Raw genomic sequence first — 23,178 nt, 5'->3', positions numbered from 1 at the left:
AGCAGTCCTCTTCCAGAAGGATGCTCAAGGTCGGAAGCACCCTTGCTTCTTCTTTTCCAAGACCTTCTCAGCGGCAGAGAGGAATTATTCCATCGGAGACAGGGAGTTGCTAGCCATGAAGTTGGCCTTTTTGGAGTGGAGACACCTCCTGGAGGGGGTTCACTATCCCTTCCAAGTATTCACAGACCACAAAATTTTAGCATATTTACAAATCGCCCAGCGGCTAAACTCTCGCGAGGCCAGATGGTCCCTGTTCTTCTCCCGGTTCCACTTCACCCTCCATTTTCTCTCCGGAGAGAAGAATACTCATGCCGATGCTCTCTCCCGCTCCTTAGTGTCATCAGAGGAGGAGGAGGAGCCTCGGCTTATTGTCCCTTCTGATAGCCTGAGAACTGTGGCTCTGGTTTTGTAGAGTCTGTGCCTCCAGGCAAGACTTTCGTTCGACCTAATTTGCGAACGGAGGTTCTCTCTTGGGCCCACTCCTCTAGGTTGGGTGGACATTTTTGGACTAAGAGGATATCTGAGCTCCGGGCAAGGACGTTGAGGTGGCCACATATGGCCCGTGATGTCGGAGACTATATTTGAGCGTGTGTCTCCTGCGCCAAGACTAAGTACCCTCGGCAATGGCCTGCTGGGTTACTTTACCCCCTGCCGGTGGCGGACAGGCCCTGGGAAATGGTCAGAATGGACTTCGTGGTGGGCCTACTCAAGTCCCGCAGCTGCACCATTAATTGGGTAGTCACCGACCACTTTTCCAAAATGGTGCACTTGGTGCCTCTTCCACGGCTACCTTCTGCACGGGCCTTGGCGGCGCAGTTTATTAAACACATTTTCCGCCTACACGGTATGCCAGGCAAAATTGTCAGTGACCGGGGTCCCCAGTTTGCTTCTCTGTTCTGGAGAGAGCTTTGTCGTCTTCTCAGCATCGAGCTGAATCTCTCTTCAGCATACCATCCCGAGACGAATGGGTTGGTAGAGAGGGCCAACCAGACCCTGGTCACATACCTATGACATTTGATTCAGCCAAGCAGGATGACTGGGCATCCTTGCTACCGTGGGTGGAGTTCGCGCTGAACAATGCCGTAGCCGACTCCACTGGGCAGACCCCATTCTTCCTTAACTACGGCCAGCATCCACGGATTCCGGTGCCCATGCCCGTGTCTTCCACTGACTCCAGGGTGGCAGACTGGGCTGTGGAGGCACGTGACATTTGGGACCGCAGACAGGATGCCATCCTGGCCTCCAAGGAGAGAATAAGGGTCTCCGCTGATGCACATCGGCGCCCTGCTCCGACCTTTGCTCCTGGCGGCTTAGTGTGGCTCTCCGCCCATAATATCAGGCTGCGAGTTGAGTCCACATAGTTTGCGCCTCACTACTTAGGCCCCTTCAAGGTGCTGGAACAGGTTAACCCTGTGGTCTACCATCTGGCCCTTCCTCCACACCTTTCATGTCTCCCTTTTAAAGCCCGTTCACATGTCCCGGTTTTCTGAGTCATCTGCCGGGACATCAGGTTCGTCCATGGATGATTACGAGGTGAACGCTATCATGGGTGTAAGATGGTACGTGGCAAAAAATTCTATTTGGTGGATTGGAAGGGTCATGTTGAGTACATTCGGGCAGCTCATTGCTGCCTACGAGCATAGCGAGGCCCAAGGATGGGGGCCCTAGGAGGGGGGGTAATGTTAAGTGTCGAGTTCCCGGTGCTGCACAGGGGGAATCTCGAACTATGTCCGCTGCAGTCTCCCATTCTCCTCCAGCTGCAGTGGAAGCTGCTCAGCAGAGACGTTGATCCCAGCGTCTGGCTCAAGCTGATACTGTGCGCTTGGTTACTACTGCTTTTCCAGGCTCAGCCCTTGTAGCTAGCACTGATCAGTGGCGAGCAGACATTCCAGGGACTATATCCTGCTTTTCCCCCCTACTGAGCATGCCCACAGGTCGAACTCTCATTGGAGGTCGGGGGTCACATGCTCTGTTCCTGTAGCGGCTCCTATTGGACCACTAGGAAGGTCCTGGAGAGCTACAGCTATACAAGGTTTGCATGGCCGCACGGCCATGCGCTAGTATAAACCAGTTATCCTGTGTGTGTGGATGTATGCCTGTTCTGGTGAAAGCTCCGAATCATACCCATTTCTAGTGTTGATGAATGTTCGCGAATGTTGGAGCTGTCTAGCGCCAGTTAGTGCCATCCAGCATAAGGCACGATCTTATGGCGTCTGTTAGCAGCATTAGCCAGTGCCGCACCATGCGCAACTAGTGCACTTTCCAGTCCCTAGTTAGGGCGGTTAGTGGTGTCCGCCAGAGCGGCGCTGCGTGCACCCAGTGCACTAAGTCTATTTAAGTTTAGTTTACTCCTGACACCACTGTAGCGGTGTCAAGCGTAAGAGGTCTAGAGGGACTCTTACCCTGAGCCTTGGGGCAGAGTTCTGTGATTCCTTGCTTGCGCTCTCTGTGCGGTATCGTGGGCCCTGTGACACAACAGGGTTCACTTCCTTCATACCGGGTGAAGCTAACCCGTGTGTGTCTTCTCTTAATACCTCCATATAGTCCGTCATTACTGAGCAGCAGGTGTCTTTTCTGCACGGTGGACCCCGGAATGCGAACGCATCTTATATCGCTTCTTATTTATATTTGGTGCGTCCTGCCAGTCCTAACAGTAAGACCCCTTTATAAACAAAAACAAGGCTCGTGGAACTACAGGTCCCAGAGCAACATTTCAGGCTTAAAGCACAGAGCACCTGCTCCTCTGCGACACATACCGGCCATTTACAACAATGCCAGACACTGTCTCACAGTATACAACTAAATATTAGGTTAGTGATGTACAGAAATGCTAAATTCACCAAAAAATAGTACCGTATATACTCGAGTATAAGCCGAGATTTTCAGCCCACTTTTTTGGGCTGAAAGTCCCCCTCTTGGCTTATACTCGAATCATACCCAGGGGTCGACAGGGGAGGGGGAGAGGGGGGGCTGTCTAATAATACTCACCTGCTCCTGGCGCGGTCCCTGCAGGTCCATGCTTCCCGACGCTGCAGTTTCTTCCTGTAGTGAGCGGTCACATGGTACCGCTCATTACAGTAATGAATATGCAGCTCCACCTCCCATAGGGGTGGAGCCGCCTATTCATTACTGTAATGAGCGGTAACGGTGACCGCTCACTGCAGAAAGAAAATGCGGCGCCGGGGAACAGACGTGCAGCAACGGCGCCAGGAGCAGGTGAGTATGACGGGGGCAGTGCGCGATATTCACCTGCTCCTCATTCCACCTTCGGCGCCGCTGTGTCTTCCGCAGTGACGCTCAGGTCAGAGGGCCCGGTGATGTGATTAGTGCGCGCCGCCCTCTTCCTGAACGTCGGTGCAGAGGATGGGAAGACACAGCGGCGGTCAGCGGTGGAACGGGGAGGAGGTGACTATAGCAAGTGCCGGGGGCTGGAGAGGTAAGTATGTAATTTTTTTATTTTTTTAATCGCAGCAACAGCATATGGGGCAAATATCTGTATGGAGCATCTTATGTGGCCATGTGCAGCGTTATATGGGGGCAAATATCTGTATGGGGCATCTTATGTGGCCATGTGCTGCATGATATGGGGGCAAATATCTGTATGGGGCATCTTATGTGGCCATGTGCAGCATGATATTGGGGCAAATATCTGTATGGGGCATTTTATGTGGCCATGTGCAGCATGATATGGGGGCAAATATCTGTATGGGGCATCTTATGGGGCATCTTATGGGGCGATAATCCACATTTGTGGAGCATTATACGGGGCAAATGTCTGTATGGAGCATCTTATGGGGTCATAATCAACATTTGTGCAGCATTATATGGGGCACATTTTAATATGGAGCATCTTATGGAACCCATCATAAACTGTATGGAGCATTATATGGGGCTGGCTCCTGATTCAATATGGATATTCAAAAACACTTAAAATAGTACTGATGTCTCAATTAATTTTACTTTTATTGGTATCTATTTTTATTTTTGAAATTTACCAGTAGCTGCTGCATTTTCCACCCTAGGCTTATACTCGAGTCATTAAGTTTTCCCAGTTTTTTGTGGCAAAATTAGCGGGGTCAGCTTATACTCGGGTCGGCTTATACTCGAGTGTATACGGTATATATTGTGAGTTTGAAAAGGCAAATGCAGACACTGCTATTTTTTAGAACAGCCCAATGATCATTTTTTCTTATTTTCTTTAACCCCTTCCTGACATCTGACGTACTATCCCGTCGAGGTGGGGTGGGCCCGTATGACCACCGACGGGATAGTACGTCATACGCACGGGGGGAGCGCGGCCGATCGCGGCCGGGTGTCAGCTGCATATCGCAGCTGACATCCGGCACTATGTGCCAGGAGCGGTCATGGACCGCCCCCGGCACATTAACCCCCGGCACACCGCGATCAAACATGATCGCGGTGTACCGGCGGTATAGGGAAGCATCGCGCAGGGAGTGGGCTCCCTGCGGGCTTCCCGGAGACCCCCGGAACAACGCGATGTGATCGCGTTGCTCCGAGGGTCTCCTACCTCCCTCCTCGCCGCAGGTCCCGGATCCAAGATGGCCGCGGCATCCGGGTCCTGCAGGGAGGGAGGTGGCTTACCGAGTGTCTGCTCAGAGCAGACACTTGGTAAGCCTGCAGCCCTGCACAGCAGATCGCAGATCTGGCAGGGTGCTGTGCACACTGCCAGATCAATGATCTGTGATGTCCCCCCCTGGGACAAAGTAAAAAAGTAGAAAAAAAAATTCCCCACATGTGTAAAAAAAAAAATAAAAAAAATATCCTAAATAAAGAAAAAAAAAAAAAATATTATTCCCATAAATACATTTCTTTTGCTAAATAAAATAAAAAAAACAATAAAAGTACACATATTTAGTATCGCCGCGTCCGTAACGACCCAACCTATAAAACTGCCCCACTAGTTAACCCCTTCAGTAAACACCGTAAGAAAAAAAAAAAAAAACGAGGCAAAAAACAACGCTTTATTATCATACCGCCGAACAAAAAGTGGAATAACACGCGATCAAAAAGACTGATATAAATAACCATGGTACCGCTGAAAACGTCATCTTGTCCCGCAAAAAACGAGCTGCCATACAGCATCATCAGCAAAAAAATAAAAAAGTTATAGTCCTGAGAATAAAGCGATACCAAAATAATTATTTTTTCTATAAAATAGTTTTTATCGTATAAAAGCGCCAAAACATAAAAAAAAGATATAAATGAGATATCGCTGTAATCGTACTGACCCGACGAATAAAACTGCTTTATCAATTTTACCAAACGCGGAACGGTATAAACGCCTCCCCCAAAAGAAATTCATGAATAGCTGGTTTTTGATCACTCTGCCTCACAAAAATCGGAATAAAAAGTGATCAAAAAATGTCACGTGTCCGAAAATGTTACCAATAAAAACGTCAACTCGTCCCACAAAAAACAAGATCTCACATGACTCTGTGGACTCAAATATGGAAAAATTACAGCTCTCAAAATGTGGTAATGCAAAAAATATTTTTTGCAATGAAAAGCGTCTTTCAGTGTGTGACGGCTGCCAATCATAAAAATCCGCTAAAAAACCCGCTATAAAAGTAAATCAAACCCCCGTTCATCACCCCCTTAGTTAGGGAAAAATTAAAAAATGTATTTATTTCCATTTTCCCATTAGGGTTAGGGTTAGGACTAGAGTTAGGGCTAGAGTTAGGGCTAGAGTTAGGGCTAGGGTTAGGGCTAGGGTTAGGGCAAGGGTTAGGGTTAGGGCTAGGGTTAGGGTTAGGGCTAGGGTTGGGGCTAGGGTTAGGGTTGGGGCTAGGGTTAGGGCTAGGGCTAGGGTTGGGGCTAGGGTTAGGGCTAGGGTTGGGGCTAGGGTTAGGGCTAGGGTTAGGGCTAGTGTTAGGGCTAGGGTTATTGCTAGGGTTAGGGCTAGGGTTAGGGCTAGGGTTGGGGCTAGGGTTAGGGCTACAGTTAGGGTTGGGGCTAAAGATAGGGTTAGGGTTTGGATTACATTTACGGTTGGGAATAGGGTTGGGTGTGTCTGGGTTAGAGGAGTGGTTAGGGTTACTGTTGGGATTAGGGTAAGGGGTGTGTTTGGATTAGGGTTTCAGTTATAATTGGGGGTTTCCACTGTTTAGGCACATCAGGGGCTCTCCAAACGGGACATGGCATCCGATCTGAATTCCAGCCAATTCTGCGTTGAAAAAGGAAAACAGTGCTCCTTCCCTTCAGAGCTCTCCCGTGTGCCCAAACAGGGGTTTACCCCAACATATGGGGTATCAGCGTACTCAGGACAAATTGGACATCATCTTTTGGGGTCCAAGTTCTCCTGCTACCCTTGGGAAAATACAAAACTGGGGGCCAAAAGATAAGTTTTGTGGGAAAAAAAGGATTTTTTATTTTCACGGCTCTGCGTTGTAAACTGTAGTGAAACACTTGGGGGTTCAAAGTTCTCACAACACATCTAGATAAGTTCCTTGGGGGGTCTAGTTTCCGATATGGGGTCACTTGTGGGGGGTTTGTACTGTTTGGGTACATCAGGGGCTCTGCAAATGCAACGTGACGCCTGCAGACCAATCCATTTAAGTCTGCATTCCAAATGGCGCTCCTTCCCTTCCGAGCTCTGTCATGCGCCCAAACAGTGGCTCCCCCCCACATATGGGGTATCAGCGTACTCAGGACAAATTGGACAACAACTTTTGGGGTCCAATTTATCCTGATACCCTTGTGAAAATACAAAACTGGGGGCTAAAAATCATTTTTGTGAAAAAAAAAAAGAATTTTTATTTTCACGGCTCTGCGTTATAAACTGTAGTGAAACACTTGGGGGTTCAAAGTTCTCACAACACATCTAGATAAGTTCCTTGGGGGGTCTAGTTTCCAATATGGGGTCACTTGTGGGGGGTTTGTACTGTTTGGGTACATCAGGGGCTCTGCAAATGCAACGTGACACCTGCAGACCAATCCATTTAAGTCTGCATTCCAAATGGCGCTCCTTCCCTTCCGAGCTCTGTCATGCGCCCAAACAGTGGTTCCCCCCCCACATATGGGGTATCAGCGTACTCAGGACAAATTGGACAACAACTTTTGGGGTCCAATTTATCCTGATACCCTTGTGAAAATACAAAACTGGGGGCTAAAAATCATTTTTGTGAAAATAAAAAGAATGTTTATTTTCACGGCTCTGCGTTATAAACTGTAGTGAAACACTTGGGGGTTCAAAGTTCTCACAACACATCTAGATAAGTTCCTTGGGGGGTCTAGTTTCCAATATGGGGTCACTTGTGGGGGGTTTATACTGTTTGGGTACATCAGGGGCTCTGCAAATGCAACGTGACGCCTGCAGACCAATCCATTTAAGTCTGCATTCCAAATGGCGCTCCTTCCCTTCCGAGCTCTGTCATGCGCCCAAACAGTGGTTCCCCCCCCCACATATGGGGTATCAGCGTACTCAGGACAAATTGGACAACAACTTTTGGGGTCCAATTTATCCTGATACCCTTGTGAAAATACAAAACTGGGGGTTAAAAATCATTTTTGTGAAAAAAAAAGAATTTTTATTTTCACGGCTCTGCGTTATAAACTGTAGTGAAACACTTGGGGGTTCAAAGCTATCAAAACACATCTAGATAAGTTCCTTAGGGGGTCTACTTTCCAAAATGGTGTCACTTGTGGGGGTTTTTAATGTTTAGGCACATCAGGGGCTCTCCAAACGCAACATGGCATCCCATCTTAATTCCAGTCAATTTTGCATTGAAAAGTAAAATAGCGCTCCTTCCCTTCCGAGCTCTGCTATGCGCCCAAACAGTAGTTTACCCCCACATATGGGGTATCGTCGTACTCAGGACAAATTGCACAACAACTTTTGTGGTCTAATTTCTTCTCTTACCCTTGGGGAAATAAAAAAATGGGGGCGAAAAGATCATTTTTGTGAAAAAATATGATTTTTTATTTTTACGGCTCTGCATTATAAACTTCTGTGAAGCACTTGTTGGGTCAAAGTGCTCAACACACATCTAGATAAGTTCCTTAAGGGGTCTACTTTCCAAAATGGTGTCACTTGTACAGGGTTTCAATGTTTAGGCACATCAGGGGCTCTCCAAACGCAACATGGCGTCCCATCTCAATTCCAGTCAATTTTGCATTGAAAAGTCAAATGGCGCTCCTTCCCTTCCGAGCTCTGCCCTGCGCCCAAACAATGGTTTACACCCACATATGGGGTATCAGCGTACTCAGGACAAATTGCACAACAATTTTTTGGGTCCATTTTCTTCTCTTACCCTTGGGAAAATAAAAAATTGGGGGCGAAAAGATCATTTTTGTGAAAAAATATGATTTTTTATTTTTACGGCTCTGCATTATAAACTTCTGTGAAGCACTTGTTGGGTCAAAGTGCTCAACACACATCTAGATAAGTTCCTTAAGGGGTCTACTTTCCAAAATGGTGTCACTTGTGGGAGGTTTCAATGTTTAGGCACATCAGGGGCTCTCCAAATGCAACATGGCGTCCCATCTCAATTCCAGTCAATTTTGCATTGAAAAGTCAAATGGCGCTCCTTTCCTTCCGAGCTCTGCCATGCGCCCAAACAGTGGTTTACCCCCACATATGGGGTATCAGCGTACTCAGGACAAATTGTACAACAAATTTTGGGGTCTATTTTCTCCTGTTACCCTTGGTAAAATAAAACAAATTGGAGCTGAAATAAATTTTGTGTGAAAAAAAGTTAAATGTTTATTTTTATTTAAACATTCCAAAAATTCCTGTGAAACACCTGAAGGGTTAATAAACTTTTTGAAAGTGGTTTTGAGTACCTTGAGGGGTGCAGTTTTTAGAATGGTGTCACACTTGGGTATTTTCTATCATATAGACCCCTCAAAATGACTTCAAATGAGATGTGGTCCCTAAAAAAAAATGGTGTTGTAAAAATGAGAAATTGCTGGTCAACTTTTAACCCTTTTAACTCCGTCACAAAAAAAAATTTTGGTTCCAAAATTGTGCTGATGTAAAGTAGACATGTGGGAAATGTTACTTATTAAGTATTTTGCGTGACATATGTCTGTGATTTAAGGGCATAAAAATTCAAAGTTGGAAAATTGCGAAATTTTCAAAATTTTCGCCAAATATTCGTTTTTTTCACAAATAAACGCAAGTTATATCAAATAAATTTTACCACTATCATGAAGTACAATATGTCACGAGAAAACAATGTCTGAATCGCCAAGATCCGTTGAAGCGTTCCAGAGTTATAACCTCATAAAGGGACAGTGGTCAGAATTGTAAAAATTGGCCCGGTCATTAACGTGCAAACCACCCTTGGGGGTGAAGGGGTTAAAGTAGTTAAAAATTAAATACATTTCTCTTCATGTTTTGAATTATAAAAGTGTGCAATGTTCTCAATGCACGAAAATAAAAACTAGTATAAAAATTTAGTGATTAACTCATGTTTTTGAACACACTGCTATTATTTTTAACACTACTGTATATCTGCATAGATATTACTGTATTTGTATACTCTGGAGACAGACTCAACTCTCACTATTCCTTTGCTAAATATTTGCTACTATAATTCTAGATTACATTCAGACAGGAACATTTAGAAAGTTGCCTGACATTGCTGGCTTGTGCCATAATGGCAAGAGAGCAGAGTAACTTTGAATCATACTCCATGTTTTATGAAAATCTACTTCAACAAGAGCAGCAGAATCTGTACCAGAAAGAGCAGGTATGTACATGATGGAAACATCAGACATATCACTTTATTAGCATGTTTGTAATGTGAAATATGCTTCTTTTAGACAAATGTTGTAGGCAAATGCTGCAGTCTAGCAGAAGAGAAAGGGTATTGTTAGAAAAGAATCCTATTAATCTACCTACAGTGGGTACAGAAAGTATTCAGACCCCTTTACATTTTTTACTTTTTGTTTCATTGCAGCCATTTGGTGAATTCAAAAAAGTTCATTTTTTCTCATTAAATGTACACTCTGCACCCCAGAGTTTTTCTTTTTTATTAAATTTACAAAAATTTCTACTTTTCTGTTTTTATTCCAGTCAAGATGGGGTGCAGAGTGTACATTAATGAGAAAAAAATGAACTTTTCTGAATTTACCAAATGGCTGCAATGAAACAAAGAGTGAAAAATTTAAAGGGTCTGAATACTTTCCGTACTCACTGTATGTGTTTATCTCGCTGTATTTCCTTTTCCTATATACTGTACCAATCATAAGCACTTTTAGAATGTAGCTTAGAGAGGTTGCTCAGTACTTTAGTCTTTAGGATAGGTCATCAATATGAGATCGGATGGGGATTTCCAGTTGTTCACAGTGCTGGTTGCAGAGCTGCACAGCACAGCTCCTTCAACTGTATTTTGGCCATGGCTGGACACTGTAAATCTGCTGATTTCCACTGAATAGGCATGGATCTGCAGTATACGGTCACAGCTACAATACATTTCTCTGAGCTGTGTAGTTTAGTTCTGCAACTGATTACTTACAGCTGACACCGGGAACAACTCTTCGGCGGGGATGCCGGGTGTCACATACCCACTGATTTCTTATTGATGTCCATCCTAAGAATTGGCCCTCAACAGAAAGTACTGGACAATCCCTTTAATATGCCAATAGGAACAAGACAGATGCTGCGGCCTATTATACAATTGATGGAGCTGCTCCTCTGCGCAACTGCTCATATCTGGCCGACAATGGGAACAACTGATACAGTCATGGCCAAAAGTATTGACACCCCTGCAATTCTGTCAGATATTACTCAGTTTCTTCCTGAAAATGATTGCAAACACAAATTATTTGGTATTATTACCTTCATTTAATTTGTCTTAAATGAAAAAACACAAAAAGAATTGTCCTAAAGCCAAATTGGATATAATTCCACACCAAACATAAAAAAGGGGGTGGACAAAAGTATTGGCACCGTTTGAAAAATCATGTGATGCTTCTCTAATTTGCGTAATTAACAGCACCTGTAACTTACCTGTGGCACCTAACAGGTGTTGGCAATAACTAAATCACACTTGCAGCCAGTTGAAATGGATCAAAGTTGACTCAACCTCTGTCCTGTGTCCTTGTGTGTACCACATTGAGCATGGAGAAAAGAAAGAAGACCAAAGAACTGTCTGAGGACTTGAGAAACCAAATTGTGAGGAAGCATTATGACGTCTGAAGACTACCAACAAATTTTGCAGCATAATGTAGGGCCCAGTGTGAGAAAGCTGGGTCTCCCTCAGAGGTCATGGGTCTTCCAGCAGGACAATGACCCAAAACACACTTCAAAAAGCACTAGAAAATGGTTTGAGAGAAAGCACTGGAGACTTCTAAGGTGGCCAGCAATGAGTCCAGACCTGAATCCCATAGAACACCTGTGGAGAGATCTAAGAATGGCAGTTTGGAGAAGTCACCCTTCAAATATCAGGGTCCTGGAGCAGTTTGGCAAAGAAGAATGGTCTAAAATTCCAGCAGAGCATTGTAAGAAACTCTTTGACGGTTACCGGAAGCGGTTGGTCGCAGTTATTTTGGCTAAAGGTTCTGCAACCAAGTAATAGGCTGAGGGTGCCAATACTTTTGTCTGGCCCATTTTTGGAGTTTTGTGTGAAATTATCAATGTTTTGCTTTTTGCTTCATTCTCTTTTGTGTTTTTTCATTTAAGACAAATTAAATGAAGATAATAATGCCAAAGAATTTGTGTTTGCAATCATTTTCAGGAAGAAACTGAGTATTATCTGACAGAATTGCAGGGGTGTCAATACTTTTGGCCATGACTGTAGGTGGGAGTGGCGGGTCATAAGAGAAAGAAGCATGACAAAAATACTAACTGGCACATCCAAGCTAATATGAACAGATGCCAACTAGGATTAGCTACTGTACCTCCGCATACAATAAACAAAACAAAAAATGATTAAGAGAAAAAAACATGTCACACAAAACAGATCACCTAAAAGTATTAAATGTTTATTGAAACAGTCATGGCTGAAAGTGTTGACACCCTTGAAATTGCTCCAGAAAATGAAGTATTTCTCACAGAAAATTATTGCATTTACACAAGTTTTGTTATACACATGTTTATTTCATTTGTGTGTATTGGGACAACACAAAAAACTGAAAAAAGGTAAATTGGCTAAATTTCATACAAAACCCCAAAAATGGTCCAGACAAAACTGTTGGCACCTTCCCAAAATTGTGGGTAAACAACTTTGTTTCAAGCATGTGATGCTCATTCAGACTCACCTGTGGCAAGTACCAGGTGTAGGCAGTATTAAAACCACACCTGAAACCAGATAAAAAGGGGAGAACTTGAATCAATCTTTGCAACGTGTGTCCGTGTGTTCCACACTAAGGGCTCTTTCCCACTTGATATGAAATCGGACGAATGCAATCCAATAAAAAATCAATGTTATTCTATGATTGTGTGTTCATCTGCGTTTTTTTTCCAGCTCGGATCACAATCGGACTGGAAAAAAGTCACAGCATGCTGAGATTGTGATTGGAAATCGGATCGCAATAAAAGCCAAAGGGTGCGAGAAAGAAATCACACAGCATTTGGACCATGCAAGTGCTGTCCGATTTTTACACACCAAACGCATTTCAAAAGCCGGCAATTCATCTGCCATGTACAGTGAAATCACATTGACAGGTTAGAAAAGAATAGATAGAATAGATATATACACATAGAATACATACACTGTGTTCCAAATTATTATGCAAATTGGATTTAAGTGTTATAAAGATTTAGGCTACTTTCAGACATAGCGCATTTTTGAGCGCTATTTTGCGGGCGCTTTTCAAAAATGCGCAATGTCATTTTCGTCTGCCGGCAAAGTGAATGAGAAATTCACTTTGCCGTTCAGACACACCGCAAAAAAACGCGGCGCTTTTGTCTGCAAACACGCCGGCGTAAAAAGAATTGACATGTCAATTCTTTACGCAGCGGCGTGTCTGCGTATCCCCCTAGGGCCCCATATTACCTTCCACACACAGCGCCTTTGTCCTGGGTGTCGGCGTCTTTGTACGGAGGGGTTGACACCCAGGACCGGACGTGACGTCGGACAGGAAGAGGGAAGCCCCCGCCCCCCAGTGAAGCAGCATGGAGTCCTTCTGTGTGTGTGCGTGTGTGTGCGTGTGTGTGTCCCCATGCGACGCTAGTGCCACCATTGTGCTAAGTCGCCGTATGGGACTACTACTCCCATCCGGTATTAGGATGGGAGAGTTGTCCCTGTGTCCGGCGACTTAGCACAATTGTAAAGTTACACAAAACACCTACACACAATACACATACATGACACACAGTACATACAACACATAACATAGAGTATATACTCACCAACAGCACACTTGTAGGCGAAGCCCTCGATCCTCCAGGAAAAAATCCAAAAATAATAAACCAAATTCATACTCCCTGTCCGCAGAATCCATAAAACGAGTGTCCCACGCCGATCCCCTGCTCTCCGGCGTTACACTGCCAGGAGCGAAGCTCCTAGCAGTGTATCGCGTACTGTTCCGGAGTTCAATGGCTCCGGCGTCTCGGTTAACAGCAGTACAGCTGCGTTGAACTTTCCCACGCAGCACTGCCGTTAAGCGAGAGTGCCGGGGTCAATGACCGCCGGTAAACTCGCTCGCGCATGCGCAGTGACACACCGACAGGAACTATGGCTCCTGTCAGTGTGTTGCTGCAGCCGTGGAGAGCAGACATATCTCTGGATGTGTCTGTTCTCCATGGAAAATCTTGATACGTGGCACTTAAATATGTGGCAATTAAATACGTGACACGTGGCACTTATACGTGATACGTGTCACTTAAATATGTGGCACGTGGCACTGAAATATGTGGCACGTGGCACTTTGATACGTGGTACGTGTCACTTAAATACGTGGCACGTGGCACTGAAATATGTGGCACGTGGCACTTTGATACGTGGCACGTGGCACTTTGATACGTGGCACGTGGCACTGAAATATGTGGCACGTGGCACTTTGATACGTGGCACGTGGCACTTTGATACGTGGCACGTGGCACTGAAATATGTGATACGTGGCACTGAAATACGTGGCACGTGACACTGAAATACGTGATACGTGGCACTTAAATACGTGGCACGTGGCACTGAAATACGTGGCACTGAAATACGTGGCACTGAAATACGTGATACGTGGCACTGAAATACGTGGCACTGAAATACGTGGCACGTGGCACTGAAATACGTGGCACTGAAATACGTGATACGTGGCACTTAAATACGTGGCACGTGGCACTGAAATACGTGGCACGTGGCACTGAAATACGTGGCACTGAAATACGTGGCACTGAAATATGTGGCACTGAAATACGTGGCACTGAAATACGTGATACGTGGCAAAGAAATACGTGGCACTTAAATACGTGGCACTTAAATACGTGGCACTTAGGCTATGTTCACATTTGCGTTGTGCGCCGCATGCGTCCTTTTTTTGATTGATTTTGGACGCAGCAAAAATGCAACTTGCTGCGTCCTCTGCGGCCGGATGCGTGCGCTGCAGTGACGCATGCGGCGCAAAACGCAAGTGCGACGCATGTCCATGCGCCCCCATGTTAAATATAGGGGCGCATGACGCATGCGGCGCCCGACGCTGCGGCGCAGACCGCAAATGTGAACGTAGACTTAAATAGCTGGATAGAGCTGGATCCGCGGGCTGTGATCTGGCCTACGCTCAGCACTCTGCGGAGCGCTGTCATTCAAAACACGTCCACTCATTTTGGTGTTTAGTCCCAAAATGGAGGATGGAAGAAGAAAAGGGTTGGACAAGGAAATGACATCATTTCTTTTTTTTTTTCCCCCACTGCAGTTAAAGCTTTATTTGTGTCAAACACAGACAATCTGCAGAGAAAACTGCATAAAAAACCGCACTAAAAACCGCATCAAAAACGCACCTGCGTTTTCTGCCAAGAGCTGCGGTTTTTGTCCTGAAAAAAAAGGATTGAAATCAGGATCGTGTGAACATACCCTTACCGTACAGGGTTACGAGGGGGGGCGTCTGACTGACGCCTGCCCTAGTAACCTGGGGTTAGTGACAGTGGGGTTAGTAAACCCCAGCTGATGTCTGTTCCGCTTGCTGAGGCGTCTTTGGCTCAAGGCCATTGCAGCTGGCAGAATCGACATGATGTTAACTCCAGTGTGTATTGTATTCCGAGTCATAAAGACAGGAAATGACCTCAATGACTCTTTTTCTTTTCCCCTTTTTTTTTTTTTCAAACAAACTTTATTTTCAGTACACAATGCTGAAAAAAACGCAGCTGCAAAAAACGCAGCAAAAAACGCTGTGTGTGAAAGCAGCTGCGTTTTTTGCCTGCGTAAAAAAACGCAGGTAAAGCAGCAGCAAAATACGCGCGCGTAAAAATACGCAGCAAATATGCTGTGTGTGAAAGTAGCCTTAATTGTTTTGTTTTTCAAATAAACTTGTGGATGGTATTGTGTCTCAGGGCTCAATGGATCACTGAAATCAATCTTAAACACATGTGATAATTAGTTTTCCAGGTGATTCTAATTAAAGGAAAACTGGGGGGGGGGGATATATATCACCAGTCCTGGCTAGGGATATATATGTAAACCTCCCGGCCGCCACTGTCAGAGTTCCTCACTAACATAGTACGGTATGCTAATGCCAGTTCCTCGTTAGATATAAGCCGTCCGACAACAGGCTTATATCCGGTCAGAAACCAACCCGGCTGCATGGTATGGGCTTGTGGGGGAAGGAATGCAGATTCCGATTATGACCTCTGCTAGGTTCAGAGATATTGTGTGCTTTTATTATAGGTCTTTTTCTAGATTTAATATCTCAGCCTTGTGCTGGGATCTGTGGTGCCACAATGTGTTTAAGTCGAATAAAGGAAGCCAGTTGGCTGGTAACTGCACAAGAGTTCACACCACTGTGATAATTGCTGGATTTGGTGCTGGTCATGGTGCGGTGGTATTTGTCCCTTGTATGTGATATTAGTGGTCATTTTAAAAATTGAAAAATAAATTAAAAAAAATGCCTAAATTGTGTTACCTATTTTAACAAAGGTTTAATAGGTTAGAGAAGAGTAGGGCCCGGCCAGAGGAGTCTACCTTGTCATGGAGGCAGATTAAAAAAATCTTTTGGCCAAAACAAGAGCTGCTGGCTATGTGTGATCTGGTGATGGGAACTGTTAATGTGTGATTGGTGAGAAGTGGAATTTTTCCAAGAGAGAGCGGTGAGACTGTGGATAGTTTGAGGGGTGGAGGCGGTGCTGGGGTGGAGCCTGGGCAGAGTCTGAAGGGGGCCCTGAAAATTTTGCCAGTATGGGGGCCTGAAATTCCTAGTGGCAGCCCTGGTGCTCAGGAGTCTTCCATCAGGACAATGACTCCCAACATACTTCAAGAAGCACCCAGAAATGATTACAAACAAAGTGCTGGAGGGTTCTGAAGCGGCCATTAATGAGTCCGGATCTATATTTAATTGAAAACCTCTGGAGAGATCTTAAAATTGCTGCCGGGTGAAGGCACCCTTAAAATATGAGAGACCTGGAACAATTTGCAAACGAAGAGTGGTCCAAAATTCCAGTTGAGAGGTGTAAGAAGCTTGTTGATGGCTATAAGAAAAAATTGATGCAGTTATTTATTCCAAAGGTTGTGCAACCAAATATTAAATTCAGGGTGCCAACAATTTTGTCCGTTCCATTTTTGGGGTTTTGTGTGAAATTATGTCCAATTGACATGTTTTCTCTGTTTTTGTGTTGTTCCAATACACACAAAGGAATAAACGTGTATAACAAAACATGTGTAATTGCAATAATTTACAATTTTACAATGTGACTTTACAATGATTTTATCAACAAATATCTCCATGTCTTACAGGAGTTGCTTGCAAGTAAACAAGAACAGAACAAAACTAAAACTGTCTACAATGAGGTGGGTAAAAGAAAATTATATATTTTGTAAAAAAAAAAATATGTATATATATGGTATATCTATACATTAGATTGGAAGCAACACTCCAATGGAAGTCAGTGAAAAAAGTGGACTTTGCATGAGAAATGCTTAAAATGTGGAGCTGAAATGTTGTATGTACCTGTGTGAGTAAAGTCCACTTTTTTCATGAATTTCCATTGGAGTGCTGCTTCCAATGTATTTTTTCTACATTTCAAAGACTTCTTTGCTGGTTTCTTACGGGAGTATTGCTCCCACAACATCAGGATTGTGCTGCTATTTTTCCTTCTGTATGAAAATATAGATATAGTCACGAATATACAATATATACACTGATCAAAAAAATAAAGGGAACACTAAAATCCCACATCCTAGATATCACTGAATAAAATACTCCAGTTGTAAATCTTTATTCATTACATAGTGGAATGTGTTGAGAACAATAAAACCTAAAAATGATCAATGTAAATCACAACTAACATCCCATGGAGGTCTGGAGTTGGAATGATGCTCAAAATCAAAGTGGAAAATGAAGTTACAGGCTGATCCAACTTCAGTGGAAAAGCCTCAAGACAGGGAAATGATGCTCAGTAGTGTGTGGCCTTCACGTGCCTGTATGACCTCCCTACAATGCCTGGGCATGCTCCTGATGAGGCGGCGGATGGATGGTCTCCTGAGGGATCACCTCCCAGAGCTGGACTAAAGCATCCGCCAACTCCCAGACAGTCTGTCGTGCAATGTGACTTTGGTGGACGGTACGAGACATGATGTCCCAGATGTGTTCAATCGGATTCAGGTCTGGGGAATGGGCGGGCCAGTCCATAGCTTCAATGCCTTCATATTGAAGGAACTGCTGACACACTCTAGCCACATGAGGTCTGGCATTGTCCTGCATTAGGAGGAACCAAGGGCCAACCGCACCAGCATATGGTCTCACAAGGGGTCTGAGGATCTCATCTCGATACCTAATGGCAGTTAGGCTAACTCTGGCGAGCACATGGAGGGATGTGCAGCCCGCCAAAGAAGTGCCACCACACACCATTACTGACCCACTGCCAAACCGGTCAGGCTGAAGGATGTTGCAGGCAGCAGATTGCGCTCCACGGTGTCTCCAGACTCTGTCACGTCTGTTACATGTGCTCAGTGTGAACCTGCTTTCATCTGTGAAGAGCACAGGGCACCGGTGGCGAATTTGCCAATCCTGGTGTTCTGTGGCAAATGCCAAGCGTCCTGCACGGTGTTGGGCTGTGAACACAACCCGCATCTGTGGACATCGGGCACTGAAACCATCCTCATGGAGTCAGTTTCTAACGGTTTGTGCAGACATGCACATTTGTGACCTGCTGCCGGTCATTTTGCAGGGCTCTGGCAGTGCTCCTCCTGTTCCTCCTTGCTCAAAGGCTGAGGTAGCAGTCCTGGTGCTGGGTTGTTGGCCCCCTCCATGTCTCCTGGTGTACTGGCCTGTCTCCTGGTAGTGCCTCCAGCCTCTGGACACTACGCTGACAGACACCGCAAACCTTCTTGCCACAGCTTGCATTGATGTGCCATCCTGGATGAGCTGCACTACCTGAACCACTTGTGTAGGTTGTAGAGTCCGTCTCATGCTTCCACAAGTGTGAAAGCACAACCAACATTCAAAAGTGACCAAAACATCAGCCAGAAAGCATTGGTACTAAGATGTGGTCTGTGGTCCCCACCTGCAGAACCACTCCTTTATTGAGTGTGTCTTGATATTTGCCAATAATTTCCTTCTGTTGTCTATTCCATTTGCACAACAGCATGTGAAATTGATTGTCAAACAGTGTTGCTTCCTAAGGGTACCGTCACACATTGAAATTTCCATCGCTGCGACGGCACGATTCGTGACGTCACAGCGTCGTATAATCATCGCTCCAGCGTCGTAGACTGCGGTCACACGTTGCAATCACGGCGCTGGAGCGATGCCGAAGTCCCCGGGTAACCAGGGTAAACATCGGGTAACTAAGCGCAGGGCCGCGCTTAGTAACCCGATGTTTACCCTGGTTACCAGCGTAAACGTAAAAAAACAAACAGTACATACTCACCCGTCGGTGTCCTTCAGGTCCCTTGCAGTCTGCTTCCTGCTCTGAGTGCAGCCGTACAGTGAGAGCAGAGCGCAGCACCGCTGCGCTCTGCTCTCACTTTCCGGCCGGCACTCAGAGCAGGAAGCAGACGGCAAGGGACCTGAAGGACACCGACGGGTGAGTATGTATGGTTTGTTTTTTTACGTTTACGCTTGTAACCAGGGTAAACATCGGGTTACTAAGCGCGGCCCTGCGCTTAGTTACCCGATGTTTACCCTGGTTACAAGCGAAGACATCGCTGGATCGCTGTCACACACAACGATCCAGCGATGTCAGCGGGTGATCAAGCGACGAAAGAAAGTTCCAAACGATCTGCTACGATGTACAATTCTCAGCAGGGTGTCTGATCGCAGTAGCGTGTCAGACACAGCGATATCGTAACGATATCGCTAGAACGTCACGAATCGTAACGTCGTAGCGATGGAAATTTCAATGTGTGACGGTACCCTAAGTGGACAGTTTGATTTCACAGAAGATTGATTTACTTGGAGTTATATTCTGTTGTTTACAGGTCCTTCTCAAAAAATTAGCATATAGTGTTAAATTTCATTATTTACCATAATGTAATGATTACAATTAAACTTTCATATATTATAGATTCATTATCCACCAACTGAAATTTGTCAGGTCTTTTATTGTTTTAATACTGATGATTTTGGCATACAACTCCTGAAAACCCAAAAAACCTGTCTCAATAAATTAGCATATCAAGAAAAGGTTCTCTAAACGACCTATTACCCTAATCTTCTGAATCAACTAATTAACTCTAAACACATGCAAAAGATACCTGAGGCTTTTAAAAACTCCCTGCCTGGTTCATTACTCAAAACCCCCATCATGGGTAAGACTAGCGACCTGACAGATGTCAAGAAGGCCATCATTGACACCCTCAAGCAAGAGGGTAAGACCCAGAAAGAAATTTCTCAACAAATAGGCTGTTCCCAGAGTGCTGTATCAAGGCACCTCAATGGAAAGTCTGTTGGAAGGAAGCAATGTGGCAGAAAACGCTGTACAACGAGAAGAGGTGACCGGACCCTGAGGAAGATTGTGGAGAAGGACCGATTCCAGACCTTGGGGAACCTGAGGAAGCAGTGGACTGAGTCTGGTGTGGAAACATCCAGAGCCACCGTGCACAGGCGTGTGCACGAAATGGGCTACAGGTGCCGCATTCCCCAGGTAAAGCCACTTTTGAACCATAAACAGCGGCAGAAGCGCCTGACCTGGGCTACAGAGAAGCAGCACTGGACTGTTGCTAAGTGGTCCCAAGTACTTTTTTCTGATGAAAGCAAATTTTGCATGTCATTCGGAAATCAAGGTGCCAGAGTCTGGAGGAAGACTGGGGAGAAGGAAATGCCAAAATGCCTGAAGTCCAGTGTCAAGTACCCACAGTCAGTGATGGTGTGGGGGCCATGTCAGCTGCTGGTGTTGGTCCACTGTGTTTCATCAAGGGCAGTGTCAATGCAGCTAGCTATCAGGAGATTTTGGAGCACTTCATGCTTCCATCGGCTGAAATGCTTTATGGAGATGAAGATTTCATTTTTCAGCACGACCTGGCACCTGCTCACAGTGCCAAAACCACTGGTAAATGGTTTACTGACCATGGTATTACTGTGCTCAATTGGCCTGCCAACTCTCCTGACCTGAACCCCATAGAGAATCTGTGGGATATTGTGAAGAGAAAGTTGAGAGACGCAAGACCCAACACTCTGGATGAGCTTAAGGCCGCTATTGAAGCATCCTGGGCCTCCATAACATCTCAGCAGTGTCACAGGCTGATTGCCTCCATGCCACGCCGCATTGAAGCAGTCATTTCTGCCAAAGGATTCCCGACCAAGTATTGAGTGCATAACTGAACATTATTATTTGATGGTTTTTTTGTTTGTTATTAAAAAACACTTTTATTTGATTGGACGGGTGAAATATGCTAATTTATTGAGACAGGTTTTTTTGGGTTTTCAGGAGTTGTATGCCAAAATCATCAGTATTAAAACAATAAAAGACCTGACAAATTTCAGTTGGTGGATAATGAATCTATAATATATGAAAGTTTAATTGTAATCATTACATTATGGTAAATAATGAAATTTAACACTATATGCTATTTTTTTGAGAAGGACCTGTAAGTGTTCCCTTTATTTTTTTGAGCAGTGTATATTATAGTCATATGGAGCGCCCCCGCACCGCCGCAGGGCCGAGGGGTACCCGGAGCCGGGCCTCTAGGTCTCAGTCCTGGGGTTGTCACGGTGGCTAGACCCGGTCCGTGGCCCTGTCTGTCAGTGGGGGACGTCCGGTGCAATAAGTGGTGTTGTAACGGTGCAGTTGTGGGGTGCAGGTCGCGGTAAATAACGAGGACACCAGGTTGCAGTCTCTTTACCTCTTTACTGGAGATCTCTGAGTCCTCAGTCCAGAATACGGTTCACCAGGCTGCGCAAGTCCGGCCGGTCCAATGGCACCTCCAGAGTTCACTTCACAGGTGGAAATCGGTGCCTTCCTTCTTAGCGCTATGTGTTGTAGTCCTTCCCTGCTGTGCTTACGGAAAGTACCCCACAACAGTTGTGTCTGTTTCTTAAGTTCCCTCACAACTCGATTAAATGATGTTCTTCTAATCTTCCGTCCCTTCCTGATGTTACAGTTGGAACGGCACCCGTTTGTCGGATAGGCCTGGAGTTCTTCCGGGACCCTAGAGACGCCCCTCTCCCGCAATTGCCTCCCAAGACTTCATAGGTGATATGTGTTAGACAGCCCGCCTTAAACTGACTGTCCTGCCGCTGTTTAGAGTATTGCTTGAAGCTGAATGTTATAATACTCCCTCGGCGTTCCGGCCACCGGTAATGCGCCTCAGTAGGGTGTTGCTCCGGTCTTACAGCACGACCCCTACTGGAATTCTCCTATTGCTTGATCTCGTTTCTCACTCAGCACAATCTATCTCGCTTCTAGTCCTTTCTTAGGGCACCGCCGCTATTCTGAGCAGGCACGGTCCCGTTACGTTCTTTCCAATGCCAAGCCTCTGCCAGGATCCCACCCCTGGCAGAGACCCTACTGTCTCTTCCTCCACAACACCCTCTGCCACAAGGTGTTGCTTCGTTCAATCCAGTCAGCCTTCTCTTCTAACTTCCTGCCTGACCCCCAGTTTACCCACTATGGTGGGGAGTGGCCTAATGAATAGAACCCTTAGCTCCCCCCGGAGGCCCTGCTGTGAAACATATTGGTGTCTGTGATACCTGTTCGGAGGAACTCCTTCAGTGCCATCGAACGCACCATGGCTCCCCATAGTGGCGGATCCACAGTACTGCAACGACCAGGACTCTGGGGCGCTGCACTCCCCCCTGGTTAAACACAGTACTCCGGGACTGGGAAGAAAACAACAATACAGGTTAGCAAAAAGACATACAATTTTGTTGAGTGCAAAACAATAAGTATACTTGAACAGGCTTCCCTTTATGGGAGGTGAGGACACTTTAACGTTACAAACATAATTAATTATCATAGCAACAGGCTACAATTAACTCTCATTACCCAACCGGGTATTCTACTAAGTGCAATTTGATGAACAATAATTTAACATTGCCTTCAAGGAACATACACTCTTAGCTCGCTAAAGGCCTTCCCATAATCACATTACAGGGCAAGTTAACTTTTCATTCTCCTACTTTGAACCTGCAGGACCGCCTGTCCCTATGGCACCAGACCTACTGCCTCTCCTTTCTTTTACAGGACCGCCCCGTTCAGCCAGGGCCTACTGCCTTTCTCTACTATACATGGTATAGACATAACATTCCTTTCAATTAGAGAACATGGAGCCGGCTCTACTTGGCTCCTATTAGGACTCACTCACTAACCCCTACGGGTTCACTTTCTGTCCTTAGTAACACATTATTAACTTTCTATGGGGACTCAGGGTTTACCTTCTATCCTCACCTTCATTATTACTTTCTTACTTTCACTTAAACAGAACTCTAAATCTGCCCCTACGGGCTTTCTGCATCTTTCTTTTTCAAAGAACATTATCTAGGTTTCACATTTTAAACAAATTGAACACACATAACTTTCCTATATGCAAAGCAGTTACATTTCTTCCAGAGCATCATCATCAGCATTTCTTCACATTTAACTAGTTAAAACACATACAACTTTTCTCATTCCAACATTACCATGGC

General features: G+C 45.3%; 1 protein-coding gene across 2 annotated transcripts in view; it reads left to right on the top strand.

Moving 5' to 3' along the window:
* Positions 1 to 23,178, top strand: part of LOC143807719 (uncharacterized) — a 345,126-nt gene that overhangs the window by 219,377 nt on the left and 102,571 nt on the right. For both annotated transcript variants that reach the window (XM_077289578.1, XM_077289579.1), the window contains 2 exons: positions 9,564 to 9,713; positions 16,848 to 16,901. In XM_077289578.1, coding sequence (XP_077145693.1) covers positions 9,564 to 9,713; positions 16,848 to 16,901 — 204 coding nt within the window. The remainder of the gene's footprint in view (positions 1 to 9,563; positions 9,714 to 16,847; positions 16,902 to 23,178) is intronic.

Source organism: Ranitomeya variabilis, chromosome 2 (genome assembly GCF_051348905.1).
Source record: "Ranitomeya variabilis isolate aRanVar5 chromosome 2, aRanVar5.hap1, whole genome shotgun sequence".
NCBI lineage: Eukaryota > Metazoa > Chordata > Amphibia > Anura > Dendrobatidae > Ranitomeya > Ranitomeya variabilis.
The sequence above is the reverse complement of the archived record's forward strand: the minus strand, read 5'-3'. Positions and strand labels throughout refer to the sequence as shown.